Source organism: Syngnathus leptorhynchus, chromosome 14 (genome assembly GCF_054491065.1).
Source record: "Syngnathus leptorhynchus isolate UIUO chromosome 14, UIUO_Slep, whole genome shotgun sequence".
Lineage (NCBI taxonomy): Eukaryota > Metazoa > Chordata > Actinopteri > Syngnathiformes > Syngnathidae > Syngnathus > Syngnathus leptorhynchus.
The window spans coordinates 2,330,340-2,342,500 of record NC_141208.1 but is presented as its reverse complement, the minus strand read 5'-3'; the positions used below and the strand labels follow the sequence as shown (position 1 = coordinate 2,342,500).

Genomic DNA, 12,161 nt, shown 5'->3' with positions numbered 1-12,161 from the left:
AGTCAAGAAGAGCACACGCTCCGTATCGACATAATTAAGTTTTACGACCGAGGGCTCCAACGTAGGACTTCACTGACGGGCTTAGATAAGCAGACGAGGAGAAAGAGAACATTTATTCACGGCGGGGTCCGAGTTGCCTAACGGGATGTGGATGGCCGTTTAGTCATAAGTAATCAGATCACCAAAACAAGAGAACCATTTAGACGGGTGCGTGACGAAGAAACGTGTTGTCTGTGTTGGTCATTGTCTCGACGTGATTTCCATCATTACAAGAAATGAACCGATGTATTTTTTTTCTTACGGGAACACGCCATAGCGGGAGGGTCGCTGTCAGCTCGAAAGTATCCCGAGTGGCAGTCGCAAACCGTCGCCCCTTCTCGGAGAGAGTAACTGTGTGGAGGACACTTGGAGCAGCTTACGTCAGATGACTTGGACTTGTAGAAACCAGCAGAGCAAGCTGTGAAAAGACACAGACGACCAGTCACGATCAGAAGACACACACAAATATTTTTCACGGGCCATATAAAATGATGCGGTGGGCCGTATCAGGCCCCCGAGCCTTATGTTTGACACCTATGTCTTTGGCTCTTTTGCCACCGGTGTAGCATTTTTTGGTCGCATCCCGAGCTTCAGCCACACTGATGTGCCAGCAGTTTCCTGCAGCTAATCATCACTGATCATCAGTGAAGCTGTTAACGCACCACGAAAGGCGGCAATGTGCCAGCTAAATCAAGCGGAGACAGAAGACCGCCGGCGAGCCACTTGCTCACTCTGCGAGCTTGAACACACACCATCATGAACAAATAAATAAATAAAATGCAAAGATTGTTTTTTTTGGGGAATATTTTGTAACAACAAAGAGAACATTTTTGTCGCGAAAATTGAATACAACGCAACAGTCGCTTGTTTATGCCCTTGAGGGGGACACCTGTAAATATATTGCTTGTGGCAAAATGGCTGCCCACCCTCCAAGCAACATAATCACAAGCCACTCAGGCCAAGTGACCCTTGACCCTGTCATACAGTTCTCTTTGTCTTCCATATTGACAAGTCACAAAGGCCAGACAATAAGATCATTGACACGAGCAAACAACCTGGAGAGTTTTCCAAAGACATCTCGACTCTCAGCGAGTCACATTTACAGGAAAGAAGAATTGCAGAAATAAAGGAGAGTTCTTTCTCTCCCCCGTGCCGTGTATTGAAGTGGTTTGTGCATTGACAGGCCGACAAAGCGCTAAATGAGAACATAATTATCCATCTTGACATTCACTGGTGGAGCCAACCAGATTGAAGAGCAAAGGGGGCTGAAATTTTTCCTCTTTTGAATTCCCGAGTGGGAAAATCCTCCGTTTGTTTCCAATGCAATCATTCACCTTTTTCCCTCATCACCACATATTCATCTGCTCGGCCCTCCCGCAATTCCAAAAAGATGGAGACGTCCCAGCGCTTGCTTGGAGGAAGAATGTGTGCTTTCTGATGAGTGGATGAGAGGGAGGAAGTCTTGACTCACACGGACCATCCTGTCCCATCTGTGCGAGCCTCCATAGATTTTCCCTCCCTTTCACAACCTCCTTATTGGCTTCCTGCACATTTCCCTCACCACTTCCATTTTTCATGCCTCCGATCCTCGATAACTCCGAGTGAATATGAAAGTATTTTATATCTTATTGATGGCGATTCCAACGAGCCCGTACGGAAAGCTGTTCTCTAAATTCCTGAACATAAATCCAATAAAAGCAATAAAGGTAAAATGCAGCTCAAGCCAGGAAAACAACAGATTCAGAGCTGCTGAGGTTTTTTGAGGTTGATTGCAGAGGGGAGGACGGGGGGGGGCACAGAGTCTTTGTCTATGTCCAACCCAATCACTTTATCCCTCTAACCAGCACAGAGCTCAGAATAAGCGAGGGCTGAAAGAAAGGAAGGCATTCGAAGCCGTAAACTTCTTTCAACGTCCTTTTTTTTAGGAGGGGTTGCAGTTTCAAAGTGTTTGAGAGGGGTGGGGAGGTGGGGGTGGGGGTCTGACCTGGAATAAGAGCTCATGCGGATGTCATTAACCCAACGTGAACTCGTGCTACTGAGAGCTGAGTACAACCTGCATGCTAAATTGATTGTATTGTCAACACAAAGTACATCATTGCTCCATTAGCCTTAACACTTAGCAACATAAACTAAATGCATTGGAGACACCTCCGAAACCTTGCGGAGAGAAACAACCCGAGCAGAGGGTTGATATCAGTCTAAAAAAATTGTAAAGTGGGACAACTTCACAAAAACGTCTACAGAATGAATGAGGAAAAGATTTCCGAGATGACAAAAAAAAAAAAGGTGAGGAGAAATACAGATATGGAGGAGGGATAAAGGCAAGCGGGAGAAGGTGCCCTTTGATTACTATCAGCTTTGTCGACATTTGCATATGCATTCTTCATCCTTCTAAAATGCAAATGTGGCTCGGTGCAAATCTGACTAAAAGAGCCTTGTCGGCACAACGTACGCACACGGACGAGTGCGTGTTTTCCTTTCGGAGCCGTATCGTCTGTCAACAAAGCCCAGCGGACAGTTTAGGTGCAGGAAGTACCCCACGCCGTTCCCTGTCCGACACCTGATGGATGGATGGAGGGAGGGACAGATTGATGGATGGATAGATTGATGGACGGACTGAGAAGGAGGCACGCTGTTAATCACAGGGGTCATGCCCTTTTAATTACAACCTACAGAATGCGAGAGGAAGGACACCATTCTTATTTTTTTGTACCTTCATTTAAGTCATAGCCTGACACCCCCACAAATCCAAATTTACATTCAAACCAAAAGAATGTCTTCAGTACAGCGAGTTAGCTCAATTTAAAAACGGGTACATTGAAGAGAAATCCATGCGCTCCCCAAAGCCAACAGTTCCAAGCATTAGCATGTGAAAGACAGAAGGGGGGGGAGCTGGAGAACAATGACCCCCGCAAACCTCCTCTCTGTCACACAAGGATCAAGCCTCCAGTAGCCCCCCCCCATGACCGTGGATGAGGAGAAAGACGGGATAATGAGAGAGCCAGAGTGCCAGAGAGCTCCACAAGGACTGACTGCTCAACGTGAACCTGACAGGACACCGGAACACACACATTTGATTGTGATGGAGGAATGCAAACTCGTACCCCAAGGGGCTTCACCATCATTTCAATCCCCGAATGTTGGCAGCTACCATACATTGTACTGTAAGCCCACACATACACACCGACGACATGCGCTGGTTGGTATCCTCCTACACACACTTCTGAAGGCATCGCTGGGCAGAGCTCCAGAGTGAGAACTCAGACACCAAAATCAACAATCCAAAATCATTTTGTGCCCAAAACTCAGTAGAACTCAATAGAGGGGTTTTGCCTTTATCCATTTCCCACAATGCATAACAGGCGGACATATTGAAAGCATAAACTGAGACGTCCCGTTTCTTTGTTAATAGTTATCCTGCAAGAAGATAAGAAAATCATCTTTGTGTTATTTGAAGGTTTATAATTAAACAACGGTGCTAATTTTGATGAGCATGTCTGCCTTTCATCGTATGATAGCTATTAAGCTAGCAGACATTTTTTTAGACGCAAATGACTCACAACTGACTCCACAACTTTGCACGTCATCCGACCTCAACCCAAATATTGACTAAACGTAGTCAGAGCTGCACATTCGCATTTAGCAAAGCGAACGCCAGAATGCCGGGACAGGAGCGTTAAGCTTCACACTTGTCTCCCCTGATTGCGTTGAAAGTAATATCGCTATCCGACAAGTGTTGACGCATTTAATTCCAGTTTGATTTTGGAGTGCTGTGTCAACTATGTGAAAGCAAACTGGCATCGGGTTGTGTTTAAAAAAGCAATCGGCGGCTTATAGCCTCTTCTGTCATGGCATAGCGATGCGGCTATTTTGCTAGAAGCCTCTTTTTCTCTTTCGTCTGACTTCATTTTCACTCTGTTGTCGATGAGACACTGCAGGTGCGCTGGAAAGAAGCACAAGCATGAAATCTATCTCGATGGTGGGGATTGGGAATGGAGAGACTGTACACAAAGAGGTATTCCAAACCTCCCAGGCACTGATGGCCCCGGGCAGCATCAGAAAGCCAAAAGCAGGAGGGGAGGGAAAAGGGAGGAGAGGTGGGAGGCAGGAGTGAGACAAAAAGCAGGAGGCTCGGCTTCCATTCTTCAGCCATTCCCATTTGAAATTCTCTCAGTTGTTTCTCCGTTCGTCTCCCCCGCCCTCGTTTCCGATTTTTCCAGACGGATCGCAGCTGTCAAACTTTTGACGACTTCATCTCTCTCGGTCACGACCCCGCGCTCCGTCTGAATGGGAGTGTGTGCGCGGCTGTCAGTCAAGAGTGTTTGACGTCTTCATCGGGCTCAGTCGTGACCTCAGTCTTAACCGGGGGTGTAAAAAAAGAGGGGGAGTTCCCGCACTCTTGTGTTTCTCTACTCGTCCCCTTTGCACCCGATGATGACCCCCCTCTGGCAGGGGGAGAACCGGCTCTGCCTTCTGCTGTCACTGGCCCTTTTTCAATATCTCACCATTCAACATCTAATCCCTTCTTCCTTTCCACAGCTCCTGCTATTATCCACGTCACTCTGTATCAAGCATTTCACCAAACTAGCTGAGCCTCCTCTTGTTTTTGGAATCGGAAAACTCGGCTGGAAGGTTTGGGATTGCACGTTGGATTAGCCGTAACGTAATTTGAAGTTTGTCTAGAAACTGGGAAGACGACTCCACTCCAGTTCAATTTGCTTCGACAAATCTTCTCGGAGTTTGTAAAAGAACGAGTGAATACGTGGCACAACACGGCTCTGCTACGAGTACACTTGAAGTGGCAGGTGTCTTTCAGCGCAGGCGCGAGAGTGAAGAAAATCCAGAAACCTTTTGACCTTGACGGCGGGTGGGAAGAAAGAACGTCTAAATCTGCTCTCCGCCGTCCCCTCCCCTCCCGTCATTCCCTCTCCGCATCACTGCAAACTTAAAATGGGAGAAGGTGCCCGTCCGACACGGCGGGGTGAGAGACCTCACCGCAGCGCCATTTGCTATTCACACGCACTTTGATGGATTTCCAGCCGGGGCGAGCTGAGGCCGGCCGGCGAGCTGACAAGGAAAGGCAGGAACCTCTGACAGATAGATGGCACTTTACATCTGCTCCCAGTTCAACAGAGTCAAGGGTGTCCCCTAAATCTCTGAAAGGAGAAACATCTTTCAGACGTTAGGGTCCCACCCTACAAACCTCCTCCCTCCTTTCAGAGCGAACAAACGGGGTGAAGGTCCTTAAGAACATTTGTCACACACAGAAATTTGGCTACTGCTCATCTTATTGAGAGGACAAAAAAAAAAAGCACACTTTGAAGTCCGTGCATCGCCAACCGGCACCGACCGCAATTCCCTTTACGTCTTTGTTTTTCTCTTTCTCTCGTCTTTTAAACTTTGAATTATGGCACTGTTTGTTATACAATTAGCCTTCTGGGATAGGCTCCATAAATAAAAACAGAGGGAGCAGTTCACGGAGAGGCTCCGCCATTTCCCCCCTTACTGGTCTTCGTCCATCTGTGTGGGAGTGAATCGGGGGGGTGATGCCATGCCATGTTGTGTGAACGCCTAAGACTTTTGTCTAACGCATCACACACACAAACACGTACATTTGAGTCGTCCTCGCCACGGCGCCGTTCCCCTCCCGCGTCATCCTCGCCTCAAGTTTGTTGCTGAGAGGCGTGAACAGCTTGCATATTTGCTACTGTAAAGTTCGGACCACACTTATAAGTGACAGGAAGGCGTTTTTTTTTTTTTTTTCCACTCCGTTCCTTTTTTGTCCAGATGGCGATTCACAATGAGACCTTACAAGTTGAGTGCACAGGAAATGGAACACCAGTCATGACACCAACATTTACTGTAATTCCTCCACGAGTAACCCATTAAAACGTATTCAAACTATGTTTGTGTTTGCGTATCGTGAGTATAAACGTTAACGTATAAATGTTATGTGAAGATACAGTATGTGCCAGACCATATGTCTGTAACATATGTTTTGTTAACAGAGCTATATTGTGCTAATTATGCCATTATGGTGCCAATCTGAGGACGCCATACTCGCTGTTGCCACTTTTCATGCTAGGCTAATGCTAGCATTTCAATGTATCTGTTGTTATTATCAAATGAGTTGAATGAATCATAATTGTGACCATTCAGATACAGTGACGGGAAGTACAAATATAGCTAGGAAGCTAAAAATTGAAAACATGCTACAAGTAATGTGATTTTTCAATAAGTTCATAAAACAGGAAAACTATTTTGTATGCAGAGGTTGGTTCGTTTTCGCTTTGGGATTTAAGTCTGTAATTTTCTTTGTTGTTGTTTTAATTTGACCTAAATCTGAAATTTATTTTTTTTTGGTCAAATCCAATTGGAAAAAACATACAGTGCAAGTCAAGCTAAAGATAACAGACTTGTATTTGCCGACGTACTCGTCATCCTTCAACTCACTTTACTATGTTGACATGGTGAGACGAACAGCTGAATGAATGTGTCGCGTTTACCGCTCAAGCCTCGTGGCTGTCACCCGAATGAGTCACACTGTAATTAGAACAACAAGCCGCTTACCTTTACATGAACTTCCTTTTTCTTCATATCCCGAGCTACAAAGACATCCACCGATAGGAACCAGCCACTCTCCATCAGCGCCGCAGTACATTTTCGGCTCTTCCCTCTCCTCCGATTGGTCCACGCACGACCCCCTGACCTCCACTAAGGAGGAAGTGTCAGCTCCCGTCACTGTGTCCGGGAAGGTTGCCAGGTTCCGAATAGTCAGGGGGCAGGTTTTGTAGAACACCCGCACGGACACCAAGGCGATGCAGGCGCCGACATCCTGGAAGGCCAAGTAGAAGCCCTTCCTGTTTGTCACCTTCACGTCCCGCACTTCAGTGTTGAGTTTCATGATGCGGTCTCCAACGTCCACCTGGACAAACAGAAAGACCGTTTATGCATTGCTGCTGCGGCGGCGATGGATAAAACAAAAAGTGGAGCCGTGTTTTCTCCCTCATTAAAAAGTACTTCATTTAATGGAATTTAATGGAAATCAGTAACACAGTGGTCTGTAATCCTCCTTACTAACAAATAATCAAATACTAATGAAAACATAAACCCCCTTGGGAGAGGTAATTAGCCAGGACTGAAAAATATTCCTGCATCGGTCCGGCTTTAAGATAAAAGTGCTTGTTGCGCAAATAAATACATTACAGCTCGAGTGTCGCAGGAGACTTTTCTTCCAGATAAGAGCGAATTAAAGTGAGCGGAGGCGGGAGGATGAAAAAGTCGCCCGTTACCTGAGTGAAGCTCTCGTCCGCCGCCACCGTGTCCACCTTAATGAAGCTGCTCTCTTTGATGAAGTTCTCCCTGTCTTCGTTGGACTCGTGGTAGTATAGATTGAATGTCTCCTGGAAGACAAAGAGGATTTGAAGACGAGAGAGTTCTATTTATCTTCGTAGCTGCTCATTTTCCCTCTTTATATGATAATGAGTCAAACTGAGCAGAGGGGGGGTAGTTCCAGCTGAAGTAAAAAATACAATAAATATCCATCAAAAGCAGCCTCAGGAAATTTCATAGTGTACTGTACATTCTAGCATTTACATTGGGGGATAAGATAAAAAAAAATATATCCATGATATAGAGAGACCATATCCGTTATTTAAATGCGTTGGGTGGCAATTTAATGTATGCAGACAAATAAAAATTTCAGCTACTGTGATTCACTAATCTGCAGTAATTTTGTTTTTTTGCAAAGCGTGGAAAAATATATGCCTGTTTGTATTGTTTTGTCTTTCTACATAGGTTGCTGCACCGTTTGTGTTCAAATCTAATAGACGCTATTTGTTAGCCCATGTCGTTTGTGCGTTAGCATTAGCTTGAAGGCAAATGTGGATGTTTTAAAACGCGCAAATTCGAAATTTATGTCACGTTTAGTTTGACTGCAAATTTGAATTTCTTCATACCTTGCAGGTGCCAGTGACCCCAGGGAGGCTGTTGCAGTCTCTCAGGGTAAACTTGACCTCCACATAAACCCTCTGAGCACCGGATCTGGGGATCCAGTCCGTCCTCAGCCAGTTGTTCTGATTGGGTTGCAAGACGTTACACACCTGGTACGTCCTGATGGGGATGTTCTTCTCATCCATGATGCTCACTTCTTCCCACTGCAAAAGCCACAAGCACACCTTTCAGCAATCGTAGCATGTCCATTTCTAGGGAATCAATTATTTTCCATTTGTTTGTTTGACATTAGATGCTCCGTCCTAAGTTTTATTTGATGACAACAAAAGGAAACAGCCTATACTAAGCTAGAAAAGTTAATCACATGTATTTATTCCAAAAAACTCAAGTGCTGCCAAGTGGAGACACTTTGAAATGAATCTGCCAGAAAATGAAACCCTGCTGAAAAACAACAAAATGTGGTTAAAAATAAACCTCATGAGCATGAAATCGTCGTTTGTTCTGCAATTTCAGACACCATCTCAGATAAATAGTTGCACAAAACTATTGGAAAATTTCACCGGAGGACAATCTTGCATCCAAAAGCAAAATAAAAAGTGAACTATTCATTTTTGTCCGAGAATTGGAATATTTTCAACGTTGGGTTATCTAATTGACTGCAGCCTTTCATCGTTGCATCACTATTCCGCAGCGGTATCTCATTTGTTACCACTGGGTTTATTTTTTATTTCTTTCTTTATTTACAGCCACATTTCCATGCAAGTGCGGCAGGTCCAGCCTTCACCGCACCATCCATCTCAATAGAGGCAACCACTTGCCTTGTACAGCGACCCCTCAAATGACCGCCGAGCCTCCCGACTCCAAATTGGCTTTTTATTGCCACTGAATAATAATCCGCTCTCTCCCAACAAGCCTGAGCCATACAAGCTTAAATGTGCCATGTCCAATGAGGGACAACGGGAGGGAATGTGCGTGAACGACGCGCTTTGAACCCTCATCAATATCAGCGCTGATCTTGTCACTCAGCTAATTTAATGCTACACGTTTATGAATTGATGATTAGCCATTGCGTGTGTTGGTGGGAATCCTTCTACCAAATAACACAGTTTAATGCGTAACCATAATATAGACGACTCTCAATTAGTATCGGCACCGCCTGTTAGCGTGATTGTCCTCTTTTGGGCCGCTAATAGGTCAATCTAAAAAAAACTTAAGACCGGAAAATGGCGCAATTAAAGTTCTCGACCATCACTGCGTATACTTTTAATCAACAAGAACCAGTAAGCTATTTTTTTTGGGCTTGTGATTAAAATCGTTTTCCGCTGACAAGCAGAAAAGAATTTGAGTCAAGTGCCTATTCTTTGTAGTTGCATGAACAAATCCCCCTAAAACAACCTCCATACATGAATTTTCTATAGCACTTATCCTCAAGGAGGTCATAGGTGAGTTGGAGTCCATCCCGGCTTACTTTGAGTTAGGCGGGAGGGTCCACCCTGTACTGGTCGCCAGCCAATTGCCACTTCAAGACAAACAACGCTTCACACCAATGGACAATTTAGAGTCTTCAATATCGCTAACAAGTATGTTTGCGCGATTGCAGAGGAAGCCAGATTATTTGAGGCGAAAACCCAAAATCCAAAGCACAAAGGAAAAGCGGAGAGCCGTGAATCAAACCTCGCACCTCAAAATTACCAGGCAGACGTGCTAACCGCTAAGCCACCTGTAAAAACATCTTTGTACTGATTCGAGTTAAAAGCCCCAAAAGAAAGTTGAAATTTTATGAGCGATATACGATGCATGGGGGGGGTTAATTTGCCGAGCGAGAGTGCGCGTGCGCGTACGAGGGCACGAGCACGCTTCTCGCGTGGCACGCGTGTTTTTAATGTGTGGGTGTTTGGAAGCCGGGCTGTAATGAAAAATGAGGTGTGATGCTTCCTTGTCTCGACTCATTTAGAGTCTTTGTTAGTTGAATGAACATCGCAGCTGCCAAGAGGGGGAGCAAAAAAAAAAAAAAAAAAAAAAGCTTCGGCCCTGCAAAGCAATCCCCTCGTGATATGTGTATGTGAAGCAAGACGATGCAGAAAGTGTCAGAAGGGGTGAGTCGGTAGGGGGGGGGGGGGTGTGCTGTAATCAAAAGCTTGGTGTGTGAGGACCAGGACCCTGCCAATCAAGCGGTCTATGAGAGAATGAGCGTATAGAGAGCTGAGAAACTGGTGTCAAGTTCACCAATAACTCTTAAACCAACAAGGAGGTGAGAGAGTCAGTGGACAACTTTTTACCATGAATTCTGGCTTATGCGTCGCCCGCTGTAAAAAATGTCGAATGGAAAAAAAACACCCACCACCAGGCTGCTTTATGCCACGTGGCATGCCAAACGCAATGCCAACGAGCTCATATTAGCACTTAGGTTGGGTGGACAGCTCATTTTCAAATCTGTGGGATGAATATTTCATTTCCAGACCTAATGCGTGCACGTCTGTGTGTGTGTGTTGCCTAAAAAGACAGCAGGTTGTCCAAAGTGTTTCTGATAAAAAAGTGAAAATGGAGAGCTCCCACTCACCCCTCCTTCTGAGGGACTCGCTGCCCATTTCAGCTCTCCTGGCACTGTCCTGGTATCCAGCAGAGTCACTAAAATGCCAAAAATGCTTCAATTAAAAAATAAATACATATATATTGATGGGGGGAAAAAAAAGTTGTTGTGCATCCATTAAATCAAACTAAGCTAAGAACAAATGTGTGATTCTTAGTATAGCATTTTAATATCTTCCAATGTGGATTTAAATAACAAATTATTGTACATTTAAAACATTGAAGGTGTCTAACCTATTTTGTGGTGCCTTGAGATCTGCCTTAGTATTGTTTTACTGTCTGTCTACATGTGTCGTTGCACCATTGTTGTTCAATTAACCATCATTTTTACCTAAAAGTGTTTTGCACTTTTATCTATCTCATATCACAAGGCACTAAATAACCCAACCTACCTGGCTGAGAGCAGAAGGAGCATTTTGCAATCACACTTGTGAAAAGACCGTACAAGTGTGACTGGGTGAATTTTGTCAGGTCAGAGGTCACTGATGTTGAGAATGACTGAAGTCCTGGCTCAGCATTTCTATTCTCACTCATCACCAACATGGATGACGGTGTTAAATCAAGTTCTTCCACACCAAACTCAACCTTAGTGGACCTTTGACAAAAATGTTATTGCCAAGCTCCCAAAAACAAAAAAAAACATTTTGATGAGAAAACAACAGATTTTTTGGGGGGCATTTGATCCGAATGTATCGCTTGACGTCTGTCCCCAAAACGTCTGTCCACATACTTTAAATGAGTAATCATTTGAATAATAATCACTAACAAAATATTTCAAGACAAGCCATTCACCTGACACATCTCAAACTGCTAGTATCCCCACGCAAAAATAAATTATAATAATAAAACTTTTTTTTTTTTTGCCCTCAGAGGCTCATGCAAAAGCGAACCATCCAAGGACGCACACGGAACGCACGAAGCCGGTCCTCACCGCGCAAAGACGCACCCGGTCATATGGACTTCTTACCTTCATTAGTCGGATAAATCCTCGTCCTGGAACTTGAAACTAAACATATTATCCACATAATCGCCGTGAATGTTCGTCCTACATGCGCAGCCATGTGTAACGAAGGAAAGCGTGCGTGTTGGCCGCTGGCTGTGCGCGCTTGCTGCGGAAGATCCATCCCAGTGGGAAAAGTGTGTGTAAATGAAGAAACCAAGGGTGTGTGTGTGTGTGTGGGTGGTGGGAGTGAGTTGGATGCAGAGGATAGTGGGGCGGTCTCACACTCGCGTGCATGCCGTAATGGTCATTCAAACTGCACGAGCCAAATCATATGCATGCACTGAGGGAATTCTACATGTTTTGGATACAAATGGATACAAAAAGTCATTTGTTTGCGTTGCTTCATTGGATTTTTAAAAAAGAAATGTTGTTCAAAACCTTAAACACCCCCGAGTTGGACCACACACCCAATAAATATTTAATCCGCCCTATTTCTTACACTTCCTTTATTTTTTATGTGATGAAGAATCCATAAAAGGCCACACAAAAATCACACGATTAAGCTTTTTAGGACATGTGGAAAAATGTGTCAAATCAGGCGTTTTAAGGTTCGAGGTGACTTACTGGTTACCTCAAC

At 44.7% G+C, this 12,161-nt stretch overlaps 1 protein-coding gene across 2 annotated transcripts in view; it reads right to left on the bottom strand.

The window, feature by feature from the left end:
* Nucleotides 1-11,705, bottom strand: part of LOC147045909 (ephrin type-A receptor 4-A-like) — a 17,981-nt gene extending 6,276 nt beyond the window's left edge. For both annotated transcript variants that reach the window (XM_085929205.1, XM_085929206.1), the window contains exons 1-6: nt 11,549-11,705; nt 10,553-10,620; nt 7,998-8,195; nt 7,332-7,442; nt 6,610-6,964; nt 302-457 (exon numbers count right to left, since the gene is read on the bottom strand). In XM_085929205.1, coding sequence (XP_085785331.1) covers nt 302-457; nt 6,610-6,964; nt 7,332-7,442; nt 7,998-8,195; nt 10,553-10,620; nt 11,549-11,705 — 1,045 coding nt within the window. The remainder of the gene's footprint in view (nt 1-301; nt 458-6,609; nt 6,965-7,331; nt 7,443-7,997; nt 8,196-10,552; nt 10,621-11,548) is intronic.
* Nucleotides 11,706-12,161: the final 456 nt, after the last annotated feature.